This window comes from Accipiter gentilis, chromosome 15, assembly GCF_929443795.1.
Source record: "Accipiter gentilis chromosome 15, bAccGen1.1, whole genome shotgun sequence".
NCBI classification, from domain to species: domain Eukaryota; kingdom Metazoa; phylum Chordata; class Aves; order Accipitriformes; family Accipitridae; genus Astur; species Astur gentilis.
Window position 1 is genome coordinate 5,917,171 of NC_064894.1, and position 27,829 is coordinate 5,944,999.

Here is a 27,829-nt window from a genome sequence, read left to right on the forward strand (position 1 = left end):
TTTTTGCCTGTCCGCTCTCGCCCTCACACCCAGGATTTTTCTGTCCCCACGGTTTTTTGGCCTTTCCACCCCCGTACCACTGCATCGCCTTGATTTTCTGCACAACCTGGGAACGCGTTAGATGGATGCTTCCAGAGACCCTGGCCCTCCCTGAGATTTTAGAGTGTGATTGAAAAGGCTGCGAAAGTGCAGGCTCCTGCCTATAGCTTCCTACCTGTGTGGTTGCAAGGACCCAGCTGGGCTGGATCACGTAGGAGCCCCGTTTGATGTCCCTTCCACATGCTGACTGGTGCCAGATATCTCTATAAAAGGTGTTAATACCTGTAGCCCAAATAGCCAATCACACAATATTTTTGTTCGGAGATTGGGTAATCAGTGACTGATTCACACAGGAATTTGGATCCCCTGAAAAACCTACCTCCAATAATTCAGGGAGCAACATCCAATCTTGTCTTTAATTTTCCCCAGTTATTGCCTTTATGACCTATGGCAATGAGTGATAAAGTTAATTGCATGTTGTATTTCTTTTTATCAGATTTAAATTGTCTTTTGATCCCACTTTTATAAGGAAGGGTAAATAGGAGGCATCCAACAGACCTTCTTATCTTCCGCTAGTTTGCATACCTCTATCTGCCATCTCATATTTGTCTTCTGACTAACCACTCCTAAATTATTCAGCCCTTCCTCCATACCCAAGTCTTGCCATGCCTGTAGTTATTTTGGGTTTTTCTTGCTGATAACTTTGTGGTTTTGTTACAGTCCGATCTAATGAGCCTCTTTATTCATCAGGGAGGGGGGGCTGGGTCTGGCTATCCGTCCCGCTGCCTTTCCCTTCAGAAATCTTCAGGTTTTTTTCTCTCCAGAACAACAGCCTTTTTCGCTAAGGTCTACTGTCATCCAGGAAAAAAACCTCAGACATAGTAAAGCAACTAGCAAACCTTGTTTTCCCAGGGCTTGTAAGGCACAAAAGAGTTACTGGGCAGAATAAATGAAGATTTATGGGAAGGAGCTGCACGTGTTACTCGTGGTTTGTTTTCTCTGGTTGGACACCAGTTGGGTTGGTGAACACTGCGTCAAAGATACAGTTTTAAATGTGTTTCTGTCAGCCTGTCTTAAAGCCAAATACAACTCCTACTGAATAAATAGTGCTTTATTCCTTCTGGCAGGTACACATTAATAATGTTAAAGATCAATTATTGGAAAAGGCTAATAAAGTATGCATCCATGAAAGGCTTGCAACTGAACTTAATCTTAGCTTGCAGGAGGCCCTTAGATTTTTAAGATTTATTGAGCCAGCTGTTAATAATATAAAGATGTTTGCTGAGGTCTTATTCAGTCCATAGAAAGAGTATGTACTCAACAGGGCCATGAACTTTAATTGCTAACAGTACAAAGACAGGTGAAATGTTCCCATTAACGTTGTTATTCTTATCCGGACTGAATAAAAAATGGTAACCATAACTACAATTTAAAATTTAGTATTTGTCGAGCTATTGTGATTCTCAGCCCACAGAGAAATATTTTGGCTATCTACAAGAAAAGGTAAAATGACATTCTTTTGATACATGTGTCATAATGGCCTGAAACTGTGCTACTTTTACACAGGAAGAGTGTACATGTACTTTCAGTACATTGGCATAGCAATGAGTAACATCGGTTGATCCATTCTTGGGGATGGAATTAGGATCTCATTATAAACCTTGATTAAAAAAATGACAAAACAAAGATCTGACCCATCTTCCTCATTCTGGAATTTCATAAGGGAATATTTAGTTTTCACTTTTAAAAAATGCCCAGTATTGACTTTCTCAAAATATTCCTTGTTTCTCCGTTTCAAAAATGATGTGACCTACCGAGTCCAAACTTGTTGTATTCGACTGGCTTTGCTGACAAGTGCCTTTGACGTGTTTCCAGTTTCGTTTCGTTTTGTTGGGGGGCAACGTACGATTGCATTGCATGGTAAAGAGCTTTACTCAAGGTGTAGCGAAGGCACGCTAAGGTGCCTGTGAATAAAGGGATTTACTGCCGCTGCTTGGAGTAGCCACAGGTAGAGGAAACACGGGATAGTTCTCCTCCTTGACGTAGAAAGACCACACAGCTCCTTTCTGTGGCTGAGAAAAGAAATCTTAAGCTAATTGGTTTTCGTTAGGATAGGCTGAAGAAATAGGCTAAGCGTGGGACCAGCTCAAAAGCAAACGTTTAGCGGAAGGGTGCGTGGATTCGGTGTAGGTGCCAGGTTGGGTCGCGTTCCCCTGCACCGCTGCCCTTTGCGGCGTCCCCGTGTTTGTGCCGGGGGTCGGCGGCAGGGATTTACCCCCTCCTTCGCCCCGTTCCGTGGGCCTGAGCTGGGGCTCCACGTCGCGTGGGCAGGCTCGCCGGGGATGTGCCGTGGGGTACGGCTCCATTCGCCGGCAGCTGCTTTGCAGAACTCACCTCAACCCCAGCACCGGGCTCTGGAGGCGGGGGGGGGGGGGGGGGTCTCATCAAATCTGGGATTTCAGCGTCAGGACGCGGTGCTGTGGCTAATCCTCACAGTGTCTGCAGTTATAAAACCTTTGAATTGATCTCGTAAAGCAGTTTAATGCAGAGTTTATTTTCCACAGCACTGAAAATACATGAAACGTAGCCTATTTTATGTTATATTGCGTCGTGGTTTAACGCCAGCTGGCGACTAAGCACCACACAGTAGTGCTTTTATAACATAAATGCATGCGTATTTGATATAATATATTATTTCATTATTACATTTTATGTAGGGTTTATATATCATGTAAATAATACTACATATTATTTTATATGCATGTTTAAAATTTTAATTTAACTTCTCTTAAATAATTTTAATTCCTACCATTTTCTCTTTGCCAGAAAAAGATAGCTTTACATGTTGGTGAGCTGCTTTTCTAAATAGAGCCACTTTGGCTATATAAAATTAACATGTATCCTAGAAAGAAGACATCTGTATTTTCAGGAGGTCACTTTCATTTCACATTAAAATATTTTGCTTACTCAGATGTTTCCAATACATTGCAAATGCAAACTATAGATGGAGAGAAGGGTTCAAGATGCTTCATCTCTTTTGATCTCTTCACTGGAGTATTGCTCAGCTGATGAGTAAGGAAAATCCAAGTTTCTATGCACAGAAGTGCACTTTTAGTGGACTCCTTAGAATTTATGTCAGTGACTAATGTAGCCATTTTCCATTGTTAGAAGAAAAAAAACCCAAGAGTAGAAGTAGTAATGTCTGGATTTTTTAATTCCACTTCAGTGCCTGGACAGTATAACACATTTTTCTATAATGTCTTTCTCTTCTATGTGCCACTGCCATACATCCCTATTTTCCTGTTTTTCAACAGCAATAAAAGTCAATTTTCACACTCATCTGTGTTTATCTCTGCAAATTATCTTGATACACAAAACTGTTTTACTTTCCTACTTCTAAAAATACCGAGTTGTTTTGCATCTTGAAAAAAGATTACAAAAGGAAGCGAAATCACTAACTTGTTTTGCCTGTAATGACAATTAAGATGGTTTCCATCCAGAGAGTATTATGTATTTGAAAACACAAAGACCTTCTGGCTGGAGTGACAACAACATCTGCAAAAATCAAACAGCGTCATCCATCCCAAGAATTTCCTGAAGATATCCTGCCAATTACTTTTACTAGTAGGTGACGATTAATCATAACCTGTCTGGCATCTGAGCAGAGAGATCCGATCCCCGACCAGAAAGAAAAGCTATATTCAGACATAGCTGAAAGCAAATTTTGCCAGGACTCAAGATCCTGAGCACCATTATTTTTGGTATATGCAAAACTCAGATTATCTCATATTGCCTGGGGCGGGGGGGGGGGGGGGGGGGGTGTTGTTGATGGTGGTGGTTAGGCGCTTTTTTCCTGTAAAATTGAGGCCTTATTGCTGTAACTTTGCTCAGCTTTTTGTGGGAGGTGCAGAACTCGGCTTCCTGCCTCTCCCAAATTGCGCTAGAGATGTTCAGGTGATATAATTCAATGGATGACATTAAACTGGGGGTTTTTAATAGGCAGAGAATAATGCTTGAGCATATCGTATTCCAGAGGGTGAATTCAGGTGTCCTCAAAAGACCCTATGTCTCCAGAGTAGTCTCTAAAAATCCACTTAGCTGATTTTGACAATCTTGCACGTACTGAGTGCAAGTATTGTACTTTATCCATAAATAGTTCTGCTTCTTCCAATGGGACAATTTACAAAATATGATAACGTCCAGCATCTTTCTAAACATGGTAATATTGATCATTTCTCTGTTCAGAGATGTAATTACAGGTTTAATCTTTAAATAAATGTAAGTTAAGGTTCTGGACATTCTATATATAAAAATATTGAAAATTCTTGGTTTCTGGGGTAAATACTTATGCAAGGTCACCGAAAGTTCAGCCCATATTAGACCAAATTTTTTCTGCCATAACTATGTGAAATATCCCACTGATTTCATAGCAAGGGGACTGTTCACAGAGCAAAGGAACTGCCACCTGGTAAAAACATTACAATTTGCCTCTTTTCAAATTAACTGTTGCAGCATACGCTAATCATGATTTTTATTCTTTGCCCTCTTGAACCGGTAGAGGGAAGTGGTTAATCCCTTGTTTGAAGCTAAAAGCATTTCTGCAGCCAGTTATGACGAAATGGTCTTTTCTGTTCTATGACCTTTCTCAACAAGTGCTCGAGGAATAATGATACAATTATTTCCCTCTCTGAATACCCCTCTATTAGGGTATTCAGAAGCCTTAAACTGTATGAATGTCTTTTTCTTTTCCTTTTTTTTTTTTTTTTTTTTTTTTTTTTTAGCTAGCCCACAGGAGCATAAAATACACCAATGCCAAATATGTTACTAGGCTGTGCAAAAAGGCTGCTGTTCCTATAGACGAGTTTGTATAAACAGACCTTTTCTTTTAGGAATCTGAAAAAGAGCAACCTTATTTTCACGTACTGCTGTATGGCCTAAGTCATGTGTCAGTCATCAGGCTATACCTTAAAGTGCTTTCAATTGCCAAATTATATCAGTTTAGGATAGAGCCCATGGAATATATTTTTGTTATCATCTTTCTGTAGCGTGACATGCTCAAAAACAGTGCTCCGGAATGTGTGTTGTGTTAACTTCGTGCTGTAGTGTCTGATTAAAATTCAAAGTACATTTCTACATTGATTAGATGATACCCTCTGGTCCCAGCCAGCTAGCTGTGGAGATTATTGTAGACAAATTGAAGGGAGTTCTGAGAATAGCAATAAACACGATGAAGCTACTGGAAGGACTGATATACAAAGAGGTCCTAGAAGAACTAAAATGCTGGTCATTCCCTCCCTTCCACCACCCACACCTCCCAGGGACTCAGAACAGAAAGTTGTTGACTATTTCGATGTAGTTGTTGTAAATCTGCATTAAAACTTATTTAAATTCCCCAGCCAGTGAGAATAATTGCTCGCTGTGCTGCAAAACGCGGGCATAACCTGTAAGCAGACGGAGCCGATGTCAAAGCACCCGCGGTGCTCGTGGTCGGCGATGGAGCCGCGCGGCTCTGTAACAGCACCGAATCGCTGTGCTGGTTTCTTCAGGGGTAGCTTTCATATTTAGGATAATTAACTGTCCTGAGAACTATTCATAAGAAATGACCACTACGAGCCGTGTCTTTTCTCTGGGTCATAGATAATAACTCTAGCCTAAAATTAGACCTTAGAAAGACAGCCTCAGGGTAGCCTAAATTTGGTCATACGGTTGCCAGTTAATTTCCTTTGTGAGTTAATACAGCTGCAGGCTAGATAAACCACGCTCTTGAGATTTTCTGCTTATTCCTGCAGTTTTGGGGGCAGATGTGTCCTACTCTTGTCCTAGCTCGTTGCCTCTCTGTGCTGTTCTGTAGCCAGAGCAGGCACAGCAATTGACAGCCGTTGTGGTTTCCTGCGTATTTGTAACAAGGATGTGTAAATTCGGAGCATTTTCTGTGAATTGATAGCAAACACTATTTTGATAATATAGGGATGATTCTAAAATGATTAAATATTGTTCATTTTCTATTCAGATAAAATCAGAGAAAAAAAATCACAAGTTTCATTTAACCTGTATTGGCTTAAAGTGTCTTTTTTTTTTTTAGAAGGAAAGGACGTTCCAACACATCAGCATTAAATACAAGCAATAGGAAAAGCTCTCACTAACATCTTCTTATACACTAAGTCTTTGAAGAATATGAAAGAGAGAAAGAGAATGTCTATTAGTCTGAGCATGTACATGAGCTTTGAGCAGATGAGAGATTGTCATTAATTACATTTCCTAATATCATCCTGACATTCTTTCTGTAATTTTAGAGATTGTCCTGATGGCATATCAAGGCTTTGGGATGTTTTGCAATATCCAAGTAAAGCTGCTGTGTTCACCCTTTCCCCTATGTAACTGGGTCCATTAGCATGATACCTTTGAATACTGTAAAATCCCACAACACCCAAAAAGTTCATAGTAGGAAAGTTACATTGAAAAAGTCATTAGCAGTAAAACAATCCGTTACGATGATTTGTGATACCTCCTTTTTTATCATTATTAATCTCTCAGTCACAGAGTTGCCATCAGAAGTGCTTATAGCTTAGAAATGCTAAGCACACCTCCACCAGTAATCCAAGCGATCCAGAGTTTCTAACGGCTTGAGCAGGGTAAGGCCACCCAACACTGGCTTTCCTCTGGGAAGTGGGGAGCTCAGGCTGGCCCACCTCTCCTGAGCTACTCAGGGGGTTGCATTACTGGGCTTCAGTTACTCGTCTTGACTTAAATGTCACTATTTTAGTGAGATTGGACAATATACAAGTGTAATCTATTACACACGTGAGTTCTGGGTTCCTCTTTTTTTGTTTTTCAGGGGGCTCCCCGGTGTTAACATGGTGGCCGCCAACTAAAAAAGCCTTTGTTAAGTGACTATTAACAAAACTTTCACGTGACCTCAGCGGTTTCTTGAGAGATACTAGGTGAAATGTCTGAAGTGGAAGAATCCATTGTTTGAAATTTAATTTGAAATTAAGTGTTCAGAAGTGAACATTGCAAAAGCCGCTGAGAAGATCTGAAATCTCAGACTGGAGTTAACGAGGGAGGGTGCTATCTGCAGGATAAAAATATGAGAGAGACTTTTAAAGAGTGAATAAAATCAGCATCATAGCTGAAGACATGCTTAACGTTTTGGAAGATCAGGCACAAGATATTAGCTTGGAAAAACTCAAAGAAGTAAATGTACATCAGAAACTTCTGTCTTCTAATAAGTCATTACCGAGAAGTTTGGACTTATACTGCCCATTACGCACTCTCACATCCCAAACTTTCCTGGTGCTTTACAGCAAGATACAGAGTGAAACTTGAGTCCCCATTAAATTAATTGAAACGTTGCTGTTTACTTCTTCTTGATTTCCCGGTTTTGCCACTAAAAGTTAAAGAGGAAAATATTGATAGAAGTTTGCTAAAGCCTCCTTAAAATACAGAAGTACCATGGAGATTTTAGCTAAATTCAAGTGGAGTATGAAGGAAAGTTCACAATAATATTTTGCTCTCTTGCTTAAAAGAGGGCAAATGGCACCTGAGCTTTGCTGGAAAAAAATGTGGCAGGGAGAGAATCGTAAAGTATTTAACTTTTCATTTTTCCAGGGTATGCTTAGATAAGAAAACCAAGCAAGTTTAACATATTCAGAAGTGACTTTCAACTGTTGCAAACTTTCCTTTGGACTCTGATTTCATTCCAAGAAGGGTTTATTTTGATTTATCTTACACCTGTTCCTGGCAAGTTAAACTATGCTGAAATAACGTGCCTGCCTGCCTTCCCTGCTTCCGCGGGAAACGCAGCCAGGGAGCGCTGCCTTAGGCAATGGACACACTCTTTCCTTCCCTATTCCCAGCCTGAGGAGCTGGGGACAGGGGTGGTTTGGGACGGGTGGGTGTATTGTGAAGAGGTGAAGAAGATGAGAAAGCAAGGTGTGAAAAAACCACCAGCCTAGCCCGGGAAGGCTCTCTTCCCTCCAACTGTTTTTTAAACATGTGCCAGTGCGTTTTCTGCTCCCCCGTTTCCCCAGGCTCTCCTCCTTTTGCCTCTCCCTATCCCAACCCTCCATCTAGAAGGTTATACACAAGTAGATAACGCCCTTGAACCAACACTTTAAAAAGGGGAAAAGACAGCTATGCTGCTGTTGGCTTCTTTGTCTCTCGTGGTCAGAGGGGACCAGAGACCCTCAGTGGGGCAGAGGGTTCCCAGCAGCACAGGGCAGATGCTGTGCAGTGCGGGCAAAACTGAATTAATTTGAATTTTCTGCAGTGGGGGGCCTCCAGGAAACTCCATGTTATAAGGAAAGCTGTCAGAGCTCCTGGAATGGGCAGGGATAAGAGCAGGGGCAAATCGTTGGCTTTTGTAACAAACCGTCCTGTTGATAGTGATTGAGGGTAACCAAACCCCCCGTAAACACTTTAATAATTTTGAGACCAAATGCAGAATTCATAATATTTGGGTGACCTTACTCTCTTCTAAGTTCTAAGAATGATTTGCAGGAGTCCACGCTGCTTTTCTAACGATATCTGATTTGCTGCTAGCCAGTCACCGCTAATTAAAAATGGCTCTTGCATTGCTGCTCTGCTCGGAGCAGCGTGGGACAAGCCAAGCTAACCTTGCCATCGTGTTAGTCACCAGGGACGGTCTTTCTTCAACACAGTCCGTGTTGCTCAAGGCTTTCCAGCGCACTCTATGTGAGCCTCAGATCCAGATAAACACACCTAAATATAGAAGTTTGCTTGTAGGTGGGTACGTGTGCGCTACGTGTCTATACTTCCAGCATAGGCGGTCAAGATCTAGGGCTTAGTTCGGCGGCGTACACAGAAGTGTCCCCTGTTACGTGATATTCCCCGCTCTCCAGCGACTTCTCCTGAAGGGCACAGCCTTCCCAGGTCCGAGAGCATAGCTGCCAGACCTAGGGGATGTCTCAGATACCTTAAGGCATCTCAAATGGCACTGGACAAATAAATTCGGGCAGCTGAACCGAGCCTTTTTTGTACCAAGCCCAGAGCAGGGGTCAGCTGGGCAGCCTTCCTGAGGATTAGCTGCACCTCTCTCAGCTGACGTGATTTCCTTGGGCTGCCCGGGGAGTTTAGGCACCTGCTTCACATGCGGGTGCCTAAATTTAAATGTCTTCGTGTGGAGCTGAATCCCACCCCATCTATTTTTCTGATCTCCGTTAGAATTTGTGATGTCTAACTTTTCCTGGTCAGTTATCCTATTTCTGAATAGGACAAGAGGAAATGGCCTCAAGTTGAGGCAAGAGAGATTTAGGTTAGATATTAGGAAAAATTTTTTTACTGAGAAGGTTGTCAAAGATTGGAATGGGCTGCCCAGGGAAGTGGTTGAGTCACCATCCCTGGAGATATTCAAAAAGCGAGTGGACAGGGTACTTCCGGACCTGATTTAGTGGGCATGGTTGATGGTTGGACTCGATGATCTTGAAGGTCTTTTCCAACCTAAATGATTCCATGATTCTATGATTCTATGAATTCTCACCTAGACCTCCTGCATCTGGTTGTTGTGCTCTTGAGACTCATTCTTGGCAGAGACGTCCCAGGATACTTTATCCATTTCTGGCTCTTCTTCATCTCTGAACACGTTGGATTTACATCTAGAGGCAAATCCAGCTTTTTTTGGTAGCCAATTATATAGTAGCCACCTATGATCCACCTATGTAGTAGCCAAAGGCACTTGAAAATGTCAGAGCATAAGACAGGCATAAGGTCAGCCTAGCCTAACACACTGTGTCCAACAGTGACACACTAGCCAACAGTGAACAGTCAGAGAAGATTACACGAGCAGGGCAAACGTACAATGATATTTCTCCATAAGAGTCCCTCAGCCTCCAACAGCCTGCTAATTGGGAAGTCCTGAGCCAGAAGTGGGGTCTTGGTATTAATAAGCCCACGATTAAATCTTCTCCCATGAGATCATCCTGCTGGCTTTGAACTTAAGTAAACCTATAGCATCTTGTGACAAGGATTTCCACAATTTAGTTTAGTGTCCTGCTCCTTAAGCCACAGGTTGTCTGTACCTTTAGTATTGTAATAAGAGGACAAAGCCATCCAGAGGTGAGTTCAAAGAAACCCAGAATGTTTGCAGGCAAGGGTATCTGGACCTCAGCTTTATTTGGTGGCTGAGCAGAATGAACCAAGGCTATTTTCTACTGTACTGGATGGAACTGACCTTTTCACTTGCTGGGTCATTCTTGACTTGTAGGACTAAGCCTGGGACAAGATGAGTGTTCATACCCAACACAAAAGAAGCAAAACTCGTGTGAACAAGAACTTCCTTTCAGTTCTTCACTGGCAAACATGGGCTTAGATTATCCTTGCATAGAAACACACAAACACCACAAAATCCTAAGATTTAAAGCAGGTATTTTTTTACAGAGGCTCTTCAAGCTTTTGAAGAAGGTCAGGAAATTAATTATGAGGTGATGAAGTAACACAGAGCATGTTCTATGCTGTTCCCCTCTGTGCACACCGGTGTGTCTGCCCCAATCATCTTAAAAGAACATTATGCCTTCACACAGCATCCGTGTGCCATCACTGTCCTGCTTTTCCTCATCTCCCTTTAAATGCTGTTCTGGCATTAAGGGCAGTTGGCTGATTAGTTCATGCGGAACGAACTCACTCTCACAGTTTGAATCTGTGACCTGAAGAAATAAATCCTAACACTTGCTGGGTTTCAACAAACTTTCCAGGCTGCCAGCTAAAAGAATGCTTCTGAGTACCCAGCACTGTATTTCTTCCTTTCCAGGAAACGGTACATCAGGGGAGTTGTGTCCAGAAACTACATGCCTCAAGCACACAGTGTTTGTACTCATAGGAAATTAATACCTGTGCTTCTAAGTCCGGTTCCACTGGACTCTCACCACTTGGGCTGCTCTAGTTCTTTCTTATCTTTGTTTTCTTTTTTGCCGTTTCATAAGAAAGTTGCTATGGGAAAAGATACAAAAGGAAAAGGTTCAAATCCATTTACCGATTTATACAATTTGCTACATCAGGCTTCAAAGCTGATGAGGTTCCTTCAACACTGCTCCATTTATCCACGTTTTCAAAACTACTACCCTCAGTTTTCACCCTGGAGGCTCCCAGGGTAGTTTTTGACACCAGCCCTGACCTCACATCCCTACCTCAAAGAGGAATCTCAGTCCTTCAGTTTCCCACCCGCCGCAGGAGTCTCTCTTTTGTCCCCTCATTCAGCTCATGTACATGTATGTGTTATTTATTGGTGCTCGGTCATTAATGTTTTCTGTAATGTATTTCTTTCAGACATCATTGTTCTCATCGCTTCAATAGCAGTTGTTTCTGCAAAAACTCAGGGTAACATTTTTGCAACATCAGCACTGAGAAGTCTTCGTTTCCTACAGATCCTTCGTATGGTGCGCATGGACCGAAGAGGAGGCACTTGGAAATTATTAGGTTCAGTAGTTTATGCACATAGCAAGGTACGTAATGCTAGGTGCTGATTTTGTCTCATTGATAGTTTCACTCGATGTGATTCAACAAGAAGCCAAGGAAACAAACATTTATCAGTTTTGAGCAGAGTGCCTAAAATTTTCTGAAGTAACATCAAATTGTAATGGGCATTACCACAGATACATCAGGCCATGTTAAATGCTAACAGTTTTTGCAATATGTTGAAAATGTTGTCCTTGATACGCTGTTGTAATTTGGTATATACTGGTGAAGTTGCTGAAGCGTCACAGGACTGGATTTGGTCCACTTTCAGAGAAAATTTGCATCCATAGGGAAGCATTTGACTTTTAACTGCTCAAATGCCCAAAAAAATATATAGATCTTTTCATTATGTTTTCCTTGAAATGCCATTCTCTTCAGTCTTTCAAATGGATATTGATCTCTGGTTTCTTTTATCTAGGAATTAATCACAGCCTGGTACATAGGATTTTTAGTGCTCATCTTTTCATCTTTCCTGGTTTATCTGGTGGAAAAAGATGCAAATAACCAATTCTCCACATATGCAGATGCTCTCTGGTGGGGCACAGTAAGTACAGAAAATTAATACACGCTCTTTAACCGGTATGCTAGAATTTCACCTACTGTGGATTTTAACTTAGTGTGCTGTTCAGTGAATTGTTTTCACTGGCAGAAAACTGGTCTGGGAAGCTTCTTCCTCCAGCTGTTCTCTTGCACATCCATAGTTCACTTCACCCCATCTTGCAGAACAGCTCTTTATGTGTTCCTGCTGCAAACCAGACCACTAAACCTTCAAGAGAAGAAAGCATTGTATTTTTTAACGCAGATCCTTTCAGTAATACAGTTTGTAATATGGGCCCACAAAGAGCGGCTTTGATCTGAATCAGAGGGCTGTAAGCTGCAGTGCAGGAAGAGGAACAAGCGTCAGGAAAGAAAGAGGGAAAAAATTCTCACATCAGCTTTGTGGTGAAGGGAAGAGTATCATCAGCACCCTTAGAATGATGTTGTTTCTCCCTCCTCTGTACCTGGAGCAGAAAAAGCAAGAATAAATATTCCCATTCTGCTTCAGCAGTGTTATTTTTACAGGTATAAAAGCCCTGATTTAGTTGAGCTCATGCTTAACTATCAAATCAATTGGTTTTCCTTTGTTGAAAACTGTGGGATCTAAGTACATGCCTGACTGCTTTTCTGAAAGAAGGAGGATTATAGGAATGCTTACATGTTTAAATAGACCAGGCTTTAAATGAACAATGAAAAACTAGGTCTGAAATCTTGAAAAAAAATTTTATGGCATAGTGTGTAGGGTTTTTTGCTTAAAAATGCCCTGTAGTGAGCTAGACGCCTGCACTGTGCGGGAGTTACTTAGGCAGCTTCAGGAATCTACCCCAACAAAGCCTATGGCAGAGCCATCGCCAGGCAGTATAAACTGCTTTGCTTTTCCTTCTGATGCAGTAGAACAAACACCCTGAGCTCCGACAGTGTCTGAGTAGTGACGTGATGCCCGTGAGATCATTAATACTGACATAACCTAGAGCACTCATTAGTTTTCCTGGAATAAGTGCAAGCAAGATCTGAACCAGCCTCTGCCACCCCTCCTCACCAGAGGGATGCAGAAACGAAGCTTTCGCACCTCAGACCTTCTGCTGACAAGATTTCATCTGCACTCAGCGGTATCCGCAGGCTCAGACCACGCGTAGATGGACCGTGCAAAAGCCCTTTCCAAAATGCTTGAAATCCTTGAGAAATATTTTTAATAAGTTTTGGTTACGTTTTGAGCAAAGGGCAAGGTCATTTCCTATTAGTAGGATTAGTTTGGTTTTGTATTGGTGTTTGTATTAGTTTGTATTTGAAGTTTGTTCATCGAAGGGTTAATCATTTGTTACACGTCTTCCCTAGAGACTAGATTTCTGTGTTACCAGTGCACGGAATTGGGAGCTTGGAAAAGCCAGACCTAGTAGGTCTTACTCGTGCATCTACAAATATACAAAAATATTCTTCCTGAAACTTGTTGCTTTAGAGCATCAAGGCAGATGTCTGATAAAATACACATTTTCATCCTGTAATCCAAACGCATGTAAAATTCATATCAGCTAAAGTCATGAGAGAAGGTTTTAGCCTCGGTCCCATCACTGCAGTTTATTTTGTTTCACTTTTCTTCAAAAGCTGAGGTCTAGGTCTGGCTTAAAGCTTTCCAACCTGCCCGGATTGACGCGGTTGGGAAGCATCTGGCTTGGGACGCTGGGGTCCTCGCTGATGGGTACCCTGGCTCTGGCAGTCTGCAAACACCGTTGCCCCTTCAGGGGTGGCAGTGGATGGGTCTGGCAACGTGGGTTTTCAGCCGTTCAATTCCTCTCCGCAAAGCCGTGGGTGACTTCGGGAGTTTGGACTAAGCGGAGGATTTTACCCCCCTGCCTGCTGGGGAAACCTATGGGTGAGGAACGGGACGGTCCCAGCAACCTCAGACCTCAACTCTGACATCTGGCTGAGGCTCAGGTTAGATCCGGATCCTTCTCCCTCAACAGCTCCGGCAGCAGGAGCAAGGTCTTTATTTTAGAATTTGCTTCTCCACTACCTGCTGGCTGCTATTTTTTAAGGAAAGGCTCCGCTAAAAAATAATCATTGTATAAAGTGGTGCTTAAAATATTTTGTACACTATGAAGCGAAAAAGTATGACTCATAGGTCAGATAAGTAGTGCAACTGAGAAAATAGGAATCTTTTCTTGACATCAGCAGGAAAAACAACAAACTGTAATCAAAAACCTGAAAACAATCTGTATTGTATATTTCTATATCTTTTTTTCTTTCCCAAGTGTGTGACAAGAATACATTTAAATTTTTAATGTGCTTAAGTGCACAAAGTTACTGAAAATCAGTGTTCCCCCTTACCTGTTATCTTTGCCATTTTAATAATAGTATTTTTTGTATAATATGTAAAACAGTATGTGGGAAATGCATAATGTGCTTCTTAGTCATGGTTGTTTTTACTGCCAGAGTAACCCACATGCAGATTTTGAAAAGGTCAGATTGTATGGCATTCTAGGGGAAATCAATGCTTAGCCTCATTGATTTGTTTATTTGCAAAAGTTGTTCTAACTTAAACCACAGAGCATCTACCAAATCCCAGACTGAATTCTGTGATGGCAGAGGTACAAGAAAGAAAAGACTCCACTGAAGTCAGGCGCAAGTAGTCACCTTAAATGTCAGGCTTTTAGGGGCACTTTTGCCCCCCCTTACAAGACCAGACCCAGCATGCAGCAATTAACCCGTTTGTCAATTCAAATTAGTTGAGGGCCGTACCCTGCTATGGTCGTTTCACTGACTCCATTTCTGAAGCCTGCATTTTTACGCTGAGATGAAAGGCAGGATATGGCATCCTGATATTTACATATGAATACTCCACTGTATTTGCAATTGCACGTTGTACTGTGCAATGCGCAGCTTAACCATCACGCTAATGTTACTGTTCTGAATGTTCTTGGCGTTGGGGTCCCCACAGTTCTGCCAAACACAGCAGCACCCAACAGGGTGTGTTATAGGAAGAGCTCAAGTTCAAAATTTGCTTTGGTAGAGGAGGTAAATTCATTTAGCAGAATAGAATAACCAAACTGCATGGGAACAAAAGATCAATTTAAAAAATTAAGTATTTCAAAAGCAAACCATGCATGGTTTTCTGAGAAGTGCTAGTGTTAGCCAGAACCGTGTGTGCTTATAGTGGCATTTAGTTTGTACGTTAATTAGTTTTACCTGCAAATGTAATGCAATTAAGATTCCTGTCTCTCTTACACATTTGACAGAGTTTCTCTTAATAAGTCATTATTTTCAAGTGGTGTCCAGTAGTTACAGTTGGATACAGAATGGCTCTGGCACTCCACAGTGACCTGTAGGTGAACAAAACATATTACACTGAATAATATTGTCACAATTACTAGCTCAAATGAGTTAATATCGATGACATTCTTCCCATTTAATGTAACGATAGCATGAGCAAACTACATTTTTTTCAGTTAATTGATGTCAGGTAAAGTTTCCAAAGGTAAGTACTGCTAGCAGGACATAAAACGACATCAGAAAGAAATATTAGGGTGGAGAGGGGGGCCTCCTGGGTCCTATCTCGTCTAATTGAAGGCACCTAGCTTATATAATCACATTCATTATTATATTACCTCACTTACTATTAGCATATTTATTAGCTCCAGCAATGAGATACAACAGGAGTTCTGTCCTCGTTGTGAGTTTTGAGTCTAGCCAGATGACACTGCCTGCCTTGGCTGGTCTGTCCAGACACCTCATTTATAGAAGCAACCAAAACGGAGTGTTTTGCATCTGGTACACAAAATAGGACTCAGCTAGCTCGTTTAGCCATGTAGGAATGTGATTCAGTTGCTTGAACACAGAAACACAGTGCCCTGGGATATCTGCTGGAGGGTCTGCTGCCTCTCCTGCGGGTGGCCCCTGTTCAGATGCCCTAGGGCATCGCTGGTGGCACTAGACACTTGTTTTCCAGCAAGCCCAAGTCCTACATTTTAGGATAAGATGAGTTACCCGCTGGAGGAATCTCTCTTTCCATTGTACATGTTGCGGTGACCAGACATGCTAAACACCAAAGCATTTTCTTTTTCAAGTTAGGTGAAATGAGTCCTGTCCAGGTAAACTCTAAAGGATTTGGTTTATTGTCCTGGTTTAGGCTGTCGTGATCAGACACGGGGCTCCTCAGCTGGTATCCCCAGAAAGACATGATTTGCACACCTTGTTATTTCTTTTACAGTATCTTGATCCTCTTTTTCACCACTTTGCTTCCTCTGACCAAGTCTCCTCTCAAATATACAACCTGTCCCTAATTACCTGCACAGGTTTCCTACAGATTTTGTAGTTCTGTCACCTCGTCACTCTTGGCCTTGTACGGTACTGCTGATGCCATCACCTAGGTGCCGTTGTCCTTGCAAAATTGTGATCCCTGAAAGGTCCCAAATAATTTCTGCCGGTCACCTTTGAACTTTGGTCACTTCTCCCTTAACCACCCATGGGATCCAACCTTTCCTCACAGTGCTAGCTGTAACTTCTCTCTGCTTCTTACGTTATTATCAGTGACGTCTGGAAAATTTCTCATGTTGTCACGGTCTCACGGCCAGTAGTTTTCCACACCCTGTTCAGTTAATTTAACCTCAGCATTATGCCAGTCAGGGCCTGGCCAGTGGTTTAGTCATTCGCTCGCAGCACCAGCAAAGATGTGGAGGATTATTCCTGAACTTGACCCTTAAGTTGCCTGGAAAAATATTTTCTTAGTTGTGTGACGAGAGGAACATAAAATGAAGATCAAACCCATTTGTTCAGTGTTGAGTAAGGCGATACGGCACGGTGCTGACACCTATACGCCCATGTAAAGACCATCCCGAGATAAAACAGCTCAATGTGAGCAAGAAGCCACTGATATTCTTAATCACAGACTGATACCATTAAGTCCTCAGGACCTGAAAGAATGGGGGGAAAGGCTTTAATATGGTCTTGTTATTTTCTTTGGATAAGTTCCAGAGATACAGTCTGTGTGACTGCTCCTGGTTTTGGATCGCTCCCAGATGTCGGATCCCAAAGGTTCAAGTTTATCTTTGACTTCTTCGGAAGACAGTTCGGTGGCAATATCATTAATATGCAGATGACACTTAGTTCTGTTTCCTTCTTGTCAGCCGAGGCAGGAGATATCTCTGTACTTTCCAGCGTCTGGCAGAGATAGGGAGCTGGACAGAAGCCAAGAAGCCAGGCTTGTTCCAGAGCCTCAAACTGCTTCGCAGCGGCTGTCCTGGAAACGAATTTCGACAAACTTTTATTCAGGGATTCATTTGTTCAAGCGCTTCGCTGCTCTCGGGGTCTTAATAGCCTCAAACTGTTCTGCACTTGCGCTCTGACGAGAAGAGCTGGGAAAACCTTCTTCAGCCGACAAAGGAAATCCAAATCGAGCCCCTCTGCCAGGGCAAGAGCGTGGTTGCCTCAGCTCTTCAGGGAAAGAGGGAGCTGCCTTCCCATCTCCCTTCCTCCTTATCGCTCAATCTCAGCCGCACGCTGCCTTGTGCAGGCTCTGGAATTCGTTAGGCGCCTCCACGAGCTAACACAACTCACCGAAAGAGCAGAAACAAACCACGCAGAAACGTGGATAATTCTCTCCGCCTTCCTGGGTTGCGTTGGCTCTCCAAAGAGTCCAGCAAAAGCCGGGGAGAGGGGATGGGGCAGGGAAGTGAAGAGGAGCAAGGAAGGAGAGCGAGACCTGATAAGCGCGCGAGGTGGTGTGTCTGTGACCGGGCTAGCATTACAAAACTTGAGACTTGATAACCACTTGAAATTTCAGCTGCAGCCTTAGTTCAGCTCACTCTCTTTCAGTCACTATGGCGCTCTCAGGGTAAATTGCACCCGCAGCTTGTTCCCAACAATGGGAGCAATTAAAAGCACTGTTTACTATCTACAGAGCCCTAAATAGTTGAAATCTAATTACTTCCAAAAGACTTTCCTTCTTTTGTCCTGTGGTGACCCCAGCATTAAATAGAATTGCTTTGGCCGTCTTGCCTAGGAATGAACTTTGAGGAAGCTGGAAGCAAAATAATGTCTCTAGAAGGCATTTTCCTGAAGAATTCGTTCCTGCCAGATTATTTGCTAAGCCTGAACTTGCCCACATTTGGTACACGATGTAAAATAATTCTCCGTGCACATGTTCTCCGCTAATAACAGACTCTGGAGTCCTTGGCATTCAGCCTACCGTTGTCTATCTTTGTCCTTTAACAGCGTGTGCCGTTGCCCGAGCACGCGCCCTGCCGCTTCCCACCCGCTCTTCGGAAATCCTTGGCTCTGCAGCGGGCTGGGTCCCCACTCCCCACGAGGGAAACGCAGAGCCGTGACTTTCTCCCACCAGCCCAGTCCCCAGGTTTGGGACCAGCACGCTTCCCAGGCCACGAGTAGCCTGGAGGACATTTCCTTGGGTCAGTGAAGACCCTCAGCCACACGCAGGCTTGAAGCCGGAATCTTTTGCCTTGGAGATATGCTCGGTAAACCACAACCGTGCACCGTTATCCCAGCGGCATTTGCATTTCTACGTTGCCCGTGGCCAACGAGTTGCACATGGAGAGCCCTCCCACCGGTACCAAACGCCGGTGCTCCACGGCGCGGGTGCTGGCGTCCACAGCACAACTTTTGAAACGTCTGTGTGCTGAGCCTCTGACGACACCCACCAGGCGAAGGGATCACAGATGCCGTCCTCTTCCTCTCTGACCTCTCCCCACGTAGGTCCAAGCTAACGTTGTCCAACAGCCTGAGGTACCTCTGCACCTAGTCGTAGTCTTTGGACCTTCACATCAGGAGTGATATAGGTATATCCGAGCCTCTCATAAGGAAGGGGAAAGGACCAGGAACTTCACTTAAATTTCCTTCCAGCTACTGATTACTGGGGTTTGTGTTTCAGAAGATAATCCACTTCAAATTGTACTGATGGTCTTGTGGAAAATGCAGCTGCTGCTTGCTCTTCCTTTGACTTCATATCATCTGCGAACTTCAACGTCCTCCCTACTGTATTTTTCCGCTATTAGATTTGTGTAGTTGTGCAAATACATACAGTTATATTTCCCTGCAGAAAATAGGTGAAACACATTTACTACCATGGAAAAGAACACTTTTTTCTGCCCGACTCATGTAATTTCCCATCATTTGACTCAACTTTGAGATCCCAGACCTTCCATTTTATTATTTTTTTAACCTACTTATTGCTTTTTTAGGTGTTTTTCTCACATTTATTATTTATCTTGGGTTTATTCAGTCATAAATGGTATTAAGTTTTAATAGAAGAACGTATTAACGTTTATTTATTTATGTTTGGTTTTCTTTTAGAAACAACTACATATATATATATATATGCCGTGTCTTGGATTATTTAGTGGAAACGCTGTTTCACGCAACATAATTAATCTGCAACTAATCCCTCAGTGACTTCTGGTAAACCACGATGTTCTTTTGTTTCTTTTTAGATCACATTGACAACCATTGGCTACGGAGACAAAACTCCTCTTACTTGGCTTGGAAGGTTGCTTTCTGCAGGATTTGCGCTACTTGGCATTTCTTTCTTTGCACTACCTGCTGTGAGTATGCCTATGAAATTTGTAAAAATGTAATAGAAACTTCTGTAGCTCCTCCCGCTGTTACGATACAAAAAGCTGAAGGAAGCTGAAGGTTGCTCTGTGACAACACTAGGGAACTGCTATCCAAAATCCAAATGAAAGGTTTGGGGTCATTGCTTGAGTTTTGCGGAGTTTCTTTGGCATGGACAAAACTGGGAAATAATCCTAAATTAGGTAGCATACTATTGTATAATGTTGAAATTCCTTTCTTTTGTTATGAATTGTGGCTTTTCTTTCAGATTTTTGAAAAAAAAATCAGTCGACATGTTTTTCTGAGTTAGATTCTATTGAAAAAAATAGTGAGATATTTCTAATAGGTTGTCTTGTATGGCCATGTTCAGGCTACCAACAGAGAGTAGCAGAAGGGATTAAATCAACCAAAAGTTAATGTCGTTGAATGTAAAAATGCAACTATCATTTTCTGTGAATGATTGTAAATAAGCGTGACAGTTTATTTACATTGCTTTTATCAAAATTCCAGAGACTTTAATGGAAATGGGAATCATCTAATAGCTAAAATATAGTGTAGCTTCAGAAATAACTTTTCATTTTTGTGAGTGAATTTCCTTTCTTTTTTAAATTAGTATTGAATAAGCATGAAGTCAGAAGTGACGTTTGTATTTTGTTGTATTGCATCCAGTGCAACATATACAGAAAAGCAGTACTTTAATACTCAGATTCAGTATCCGTAGATCACTATAAAACATGTGTGTTATAATAATACATTTGTTTTCAACCAGATAGACAAACCAAGATTAAAAGTCAGCATTTGCCAACAGCATTGAATCATCTGGTGTACTGCATTTGTTTCTTACTCTAAGTACAGAGAGTATTTCAGTATCTCTAGCGTATTATAATGCTTTATGATTATGATTATAATACATTACCTGTTTGTGAATCTTTGACATTTAATGGCAGCAACTGTAATTAATTCCCTTTGTCACCTAACAAGAAAGTTAGTTTTAGCAGGACTACAATGAACATGTTAAAGGTGAATAACCTTATATATTAGAGATGCCAGAAATTTTGTTCCTCGTGTAGTATCTATGTACAGATACTCATTTTCCTCATAAATGCTTCAGGGCTGAGCCTGTCTGTAAAACAAGACATACGTGTGAATCTTGAGCATTTCTGATATTATTTTATCCTGACTAAAAATCAAGTGGAAATACTCTTTCTTACAATGCAGACATGCCCAGCAGAAATATTACACTCCTTGCAAGCCAAGGAGAGAAACATTCTCAATCTTTGGGTCTGTTCGGTAGCAGTCAAATTTATCTTCCTTATTCAAAAGTAAAAAGGCTAAAAGGGGAGAGGTTTCATCATCAGCTTTTTTTCATAGCCTATAGGATGAACAATGGGGATTATTTAGATAGGAAAGAGTGAGAAGAAATGGCGTTAAACTGTTAAGCAAGGCATTTTCTAACTTTTCCAAAATCAAAAGTTATAATAAGCACTGCAGATACGGACTTTGCGGTCCATATATATCTGGCATATGTGGCAGCTGGTCATTTCATCATCATTCCTGGCTTAAGTTCCTCTGAATGTTCCTGCTTGATTTTATATATATATATATATGTACACACACACATATATATGTATATCTGCATGGCCTTTGGAGTTGCAGGAACACAGTGTAGCACAAACCCAAGCAAAGGTTGGGATGAGTGGTCACTGGGAGCACCACAGATGTTATCTCAGAAGTACGGAGTCTCCTGCTTCGCCACGAAAGGGGCACGGTTGTTAAGCCTTATGCTGTCCTATACTGTCATAAATGCGTTATCTGAAGCAATCATATGGCATAACGATCTTCACGAAATCTTTCTAGTTGATTATGTATGTTTGTTGAAAAAACTACCTACATAATGATAAATGACGTATTGTATTGCAGGGCATCCTTGGCTCAGGATTCGCGTTAAAAGTGCAGGAGCAGCATCGTCAGAAACACTTTGAGAAAAGGAGGAATCCAGCTGCCAGTCTAATTCAGGTAAATATGAAATCAGTGAAAAGATAATAGTAGGCGAATTAAAGTACATATTGGAGCAAGTTTTATTATTTCAATTTGGAAATTTTGTGGAAATAATGTTTAACGGACTGGTTAGTATCTTGAAATAATCTTGTGCAGTGATTGCCGTGTGTTGCCATAATTGTGTCTATAGCATTTCTATGTGTAGTTTTTGAGTTCTTCTATCCGTGCTGAAGAAACCAAGTCGAAGATGTCAATTGCATGCCTGCAGTTAGCGAATTACTTGGAAAAATAGAATTGATCCCTAGACAACCCAACTGACAGCACAGCACTCTTGCCTATATTAAGCTACTTTTCATCTAGTACAGGGTTTAGAGGGCTCCAATGAGTGATATACTTGGTGAAAATGAAGTGTGTCCCACCCAGAGAATTGCTTTCGCTGTTAGTCAATTCAAAAGCTGGAAGTGTAGGCACTAGCAATTCCAAAATGTCTGAAATTGAAGTGGTTTCAGTTCCAATATTGACATGATGGTGCAGATCAACAATTGAGAAAGATTTTTTTTTTAAGCAAAAGTTGCATGATATTTGTTAAACAGCTGTTTTTCATGGGTTTTTCCTTTATTAACAGTCCTAGTTAAAAATGAGAAAATCCTCTAAAGATTGATTTTGCACCAAGCTTTACTCTACTTGATGCACTGAAAAAACAAAGGGGGAAATAATCTTCTAGCATCCTAGTTTATTTTCTTGGGATCCCAAGCGTTTTATGTTTACCATTTATGCTGGTTTTTTCGTTCTGAAATAATAAATCCAAATAAAGAAGCTGAGCATGAATATACTAGACTTCCCTGATAAGTTCAGGATAGATGCCAGGCTGTCTTTGAAGCATTCTTAAAGTTAATATATGTTTTCCATTATTACTGTTCAATGATTATTAAATACTAAATATTGGAGATGGCTGTTCAGCATTCACGTGTTCATTTTCAAGTTCAGCATTTTCAGTGATCTCGAAATTAATACAAACTTGCTGATGGAAATATTTGCCAATGGCAGAAGGCCTGGCAGCGTAGGAAGGATGAGGGCAGGCACACGGGAATGAACTCAGGGATGCTGAGGGTGACTTTACAGGGTGGAGTGATTCCTACCAAAGGTCTCAATACGCCAAATACAAAACTTGATCTAGAAACAAAGAGTTCAGGCTCTTACAAGAGGCCTCTATCCCAGTACTAGTAACTCTGGGAAGGATTTGACCAAGGATGAGATACACAGATGAGAAACAGTGGGAAAGAAGGGTCAAGAGCTTCATACAAGTTCCCAGCATGTTACTCCAGCTGGTTTATTATGGCCCTTAGGTACAGAACCAGAAAGGTAACAAGTAGGAGAAGGCTGATATTACCACTGTGTATGGTGATGCTGGTACTAACATGCTACGTACCAACTCAGCATCTGCGGTTTGTAAATGAGACTGGAAAATTGGAGAAAACAAAGAAAACATTGGGAAAAAATGAGTCCAGGACTGGAGAAAATTTCATGTTCGTAAATGCAGGATGTGTCTGAACTGCATATCATCGTCTACTGTAAGAGTGGCCAGGCTTTTTTAAATTGTCTGTTGTGGATATTGATAATGAACTACCTTGGAAATCAGTGTGCTGTAGCTTATCAGGATAATGTCTATTTTCTAATCAGCTACTCTGTAGAATTAGTCTGTGCTAACTCCTCTGTTGCCATAGATATACTGTCTGCTAAAGCCTTTACCTGACTTAAAGATAGCTAAGGTATCGCTATAGAAAACTGAAATATTTCATATGGACATACTTTTCTTAATTTCTTCAGTTTATAAGAAATATTCAGTGTGAATATTATTTGAACATCAAAGTCCAGAGAAGAAGTACTGAAACTTCCAGGACTATTTAATGTAGCAGACAGAAACATAACAAGTATCTCTGGCTATAAGCCAAACCCAAAGAGATTCAAATTAAAAATAATGCAGAGATTTTTGACAGTAAGAATGACCAGCCAGTGGAACAATTTACAAAATAAGTGACAGGTTCTCCATCTGCAGATGAATACTAGATGTATTTCTGGGAGATATGCAGTAGGAAAACACAGACTCTGTACAAGAATACGTGGATGACATTTAACAGTTGACAATATACAGGAAAGCGCAGATACTCAGCTAGTACAAATTAATATAGTTATGCTGATATCAGGGAAGCTGTTGCAGTTTGTAGAACCGAGGATCTGTCTTACTGTCTACATGGCCTTATAAATCTAAATAGTGAGTACATTTTCAATGCTATGCTTTGGTCACTCACCTTTGAAATGATTTGTTTCGTGTTTTTGAACATTTAGCGGTGTTTCAAACCACGGAGAATACTTCTCTTTTCTTCTAAATGCTTTTTGTCTGGTTTTCATTATCATTTGCAAAATGTATTATGACACTTTCTTTACCTCAGACTGCAAGTTTGTGTGGGTGTCCCCTATGGACTTGTCACCAATAAGTCACTGCGATGCTTTTTTGAGCACCTTTACGTGCTGAATATCGTCTGGTGCTTCCGCGAAGCCAGTAACTCTTACTTTATCGCGTAAAGTGTACTGTGATTCACAAAAGTTTTGGTAGGTTTTTTTACTGGTATTTCCTCAATCAACCTACTAGAGCACATCCCAGTCTGAGCAAAATCCCCTCTCTCCGTAATCAGTGCGGTGGCATTGTCACTTCATGTTCTTGGTTCCTTTGTGCTTTTCTATTGTTTCCCCATACCAGGCTTCTTGGCGGTTTTATTCTACCGACGCCAGCCGAACAAACCTGACAGCCACCTGGCGATATTATGAAAGTATTCTTCCTCCCCTCAGGCATGTATCAGTGCTATGAATGATAAAAGAAAGCCATGACTTGTATTGGTTACTAATCTGCTTTTCAATTTTTTTTTGTTTCATCCCCTGCTCCCTCTTGCCTTGTTTTTTCTTTTTTACCATATATCCTGCACGTAGTGTGTATGGCGTAGTTATGCGGCTGATGAGAAATCGGTTTCCATTGCTACCTGGAAGCCTCATTTGAAGGCCTTGCATACCTGCAGCCCTACAAAGTAGGTACAAATATGGCAGCTGGTGCTGTTCTCGATGTCTGTTCAAGCTTATAGAGAATTACTATTTGTCTCTTTCGTCTCGTTTTGTCTTCTTAAGTCCTCTCATTAAAAATGTCAACTAACAAATCAGATCAATATTATCTAGGAGCCCAGGACAGTGGGACAAATACAAACCATTGCCATTTAGCTAAGAAACACCACATTTCCCCCCAAACTCACTCGTATACCAAGGTTTATGTCTCACCCAGTTCCAAATTCTCTCTAAGGAGAAAAATACTAAGTTTAGTACAGAGCCTGTTCCCTGACTTAATGTCATTTTTGTGCCCGTGCCTCTGTGTCAGGCTATGGCTGCAGATCTACCTTTCCAAAGGACGAGCGCCTTGAGGTATTCTGCAGGTGAATGCACGGGAGATTCTGCTCCTTTTCGTCATAACTTCTGATATACTCAGTATTTCCTTAGGGCAAACTACATCCTCAGTTATACACACAGTCAGTGGAAGATGACTAAAAAGACCTGATGTCACAGTTTGGCAGACAGGAAATATTTGCTGTCCTAGTCTGGGTGAGAATTCGCAGAGCGCTGGCAGCCCAAGACTTCAATAATTCAGTACGAGATTTACCAGAAGGTAATAAGTTGACTGAGTCAATACGGGGCACGAGTCAGGAAGTAAAAGCGACTTGATAAAGATCAAAAAGGAGAGCGCTAAGAGCCTTATGGGAAAGCTCTGATAAGCATCCTAACTGTTGTTATTGCAGACAGTGCAAGAGAATTAGTGGTTTCTCTCAAAGCTGGGTGATGAACATCCACATGACAGTAAAAAGGTAATCGTGTGCCAAAAAACTCAGCCAAAAAGAGGTTTGGCTGGGTACCCAAAGCTGATCTTTGAATTTCAAAGAGTTGACAAGAACAGAGCCATAAGTAATCCATTACCACAACTGTAACTCCAAAATGCTCCAAACTAAAAGGAGCATTTAGATTAAAAGTTACAAGGAATATTGATTTTTGACATATACAAACAGGTTGAAGGCAACATTGGTATAAATGGATGGATATAAAATTACATAAATAATGAAGCTGTATCCCACCTAAAATATTCTAGAATATGACTGTCCCTCAAAAGTGCATCTACTTGTTATTTTAAATAAGCGTATTGCTGTGCTATCCTAAAATTAAACCTTTTTATTTACCAGAGATAACTTTATCTAATAAGAGCCTACAGCTTTCTGTTATATATGTGTCAGCAATGCATTTTGCCTAAGTGCTTTGCCAACTCAGTCTGCAGTGGTATGTACTAAGCATGTTATGCATGTGTTAAAACAACCGAGAAGTTTCTTTTTCAGAAGCATTGTAGTTACGAGTCTTGCTTGAATGTTTTTGTGGTTGCAATGTAACGTGTGTGTTGTACATTAATTAATATATCCATTTATGTTTATCATATATCTAACATCATCTGTAACTAAGTAATGTGATTACTATCTGCATAACAAGTATGTTTTTCCCTCCCACTCCCTGACCTGAAGAAAAGAACAAGGGGAAGCTTCTAGCAGGTTTGTAGTTTCTTTTTTTTCTTTATCTGTGAAATCGCTGCTTCTTAACGCCTTGTAGATGTCTCAGGTTCTATACAGTAGGTTCAATGAACTGTAACTGTTAACTGATAACAATCCCAAACTGCATTTTTTTAAACTTGTATCGATAGACTAACGCTGCTGAAATTAGCTTCTTTGTCCCAGTTTTTGTATGGAAAAACAAGGCCATTTTTTGCTTTTTCACTGCGGGGGGAAGCTCAGTTCGAACATAGGCAGAGTAGCGAGCGGAGCAGCCTCCCCACACCCAGCTCCTGGGCAAGGATGCGGCCCCCGGCTCCTGCCATAAAATCGATGCTCCCGCCTTCCAGGGATCCCCGCGGAAGCTACGGTCACGTAGTTGAATTTGGCTTTGTGAAGGAGCCCACCACCCCCCCGGTCGCAGGAGGAGGACCCCCCTCGACTGTCACCTTGGCGAGGGTCCGTGCTGCCTTGCGGGAGCATCCTCGGGGCTCCCTTCGGCAGGCGGGATTTCCACCCCGCCGGGATCCTCGCTCCGTAAAGAAAGCCCTGGAGAGGCCCGGTCCTAAGGCAGGAGGAGGAGATGCTGCTCTTGGCCATACTTTGAGCTCGAATCCTTAGGGATGGGAAAGGACTCGGTGGCTACAAGAGAAATTACGCTATGTCCGGGGCGGGAGTCGGCGGGCGTTCGGCAGCCGGCACCGCGGTATCGGCACGATCGGAGCATAGCGGAGTTCACCTCCGAGCAGGAAACGATGAAAACGCAAGGAAAAAAAGTGTCGGTGACACATCAACCCCCAAAATAGATCCGCCCTCGAGTTGTACTGCGGTTCACAAACTCTTCTGGGCTACCCAGTCACCTGTGAGGAGTCTGAGCACCGCGGCACCTCACACACAAACAGGGCTGTGGTATTTTCACATCAGTCTCCCATTCCACTTTCCAGATTGCTCCTCCGGCACCCGCCTCCATCCTTTCCCCCATGGGCGCGTAACTGCTGTTAGTGTCACAGTAACTCCAGGGCACTGGATTTGCTCCGAGATGTCCCTCAAGAGCACTCCGCCTGCTCCGTCAGTTCTGTGACTTCTCGTATATGTTACGTTCACAGGCTTGCTAGCAACGTATTGATCTCGTTAAATTATTACAGCCTGACCCAAACTTTTTGCGCTTGCCAGCTGTATTTCCTACTCTTTCAACAGCAACATTTAACATTGACTTCAGCTTTTTTAAAGGTGAGACTGAAGCTGGCAGTAAATGAGTACGTACCTCCAAAATAGGGATTTGTGCGGATGGGAGATGTTATTCCCAGTTGTACCTGCGAGCACTTAAAGAGACAAATTTACTTACAATAAGTAGAAGCTAGACGCAAAAAAAACCCCCAGCTGTCAAAACTATATTGCACGCTCCGTGTTAGTGATAACTGTTGTGGTTTTAAATGATTCGGCCAGATTTTTTCACCGAATGGAAGATGTTTGTCCCTTCAGAAACTCTTAACTAATCTGCGCACTGCTGCAAATTAGTGTAGGTATAAAAATGAACTAGTTAACTCCTGTGATCCTGGTCTACAGTAAAAACCCTAAGGACCACTCAGTGCCTTTTAAAA

At 41.9% G+C, this 27,829-nt stretch overlaps 1 protein-coding gene across 1 annotated transcript in view; it reads left to right on the top strand.

Moving 5' to 3' along the window:
• The window catches only part of KCNQ5 (potassium voltage-gated channel subfamily Q member 5), a 285,555-nt gene that overhangs the window by 223,191 nt on the left and 34,535 nt on the right, over positions 1-27,829 (top strand). The window contains exons 4-9 of the mRNA XM_049817803.1: positions 11,320-11,495; positions 11,927-12,052; positions 19,485-19,595; positions 21,526-21,621; positions 24,589-24,683; positions 26,205-26,231. Coding sequence (XP_049673760.1) covers positions 11,320-11,495; positions 11,927-12,052; positions 19,485-19,595; positions 21,526-21,621; positions 24,589-24,683; positions 26,205-26,231 — 631 coding nt within the window. The remainder of the gene's footprint in view (positions 1-11,319; positions 11,496-11,926; positions 12,053-19,484; positions 19,596-21,525; positions 21,622-24,588; positions 24,684-26,204; positions 26,232-27,829) is intronic.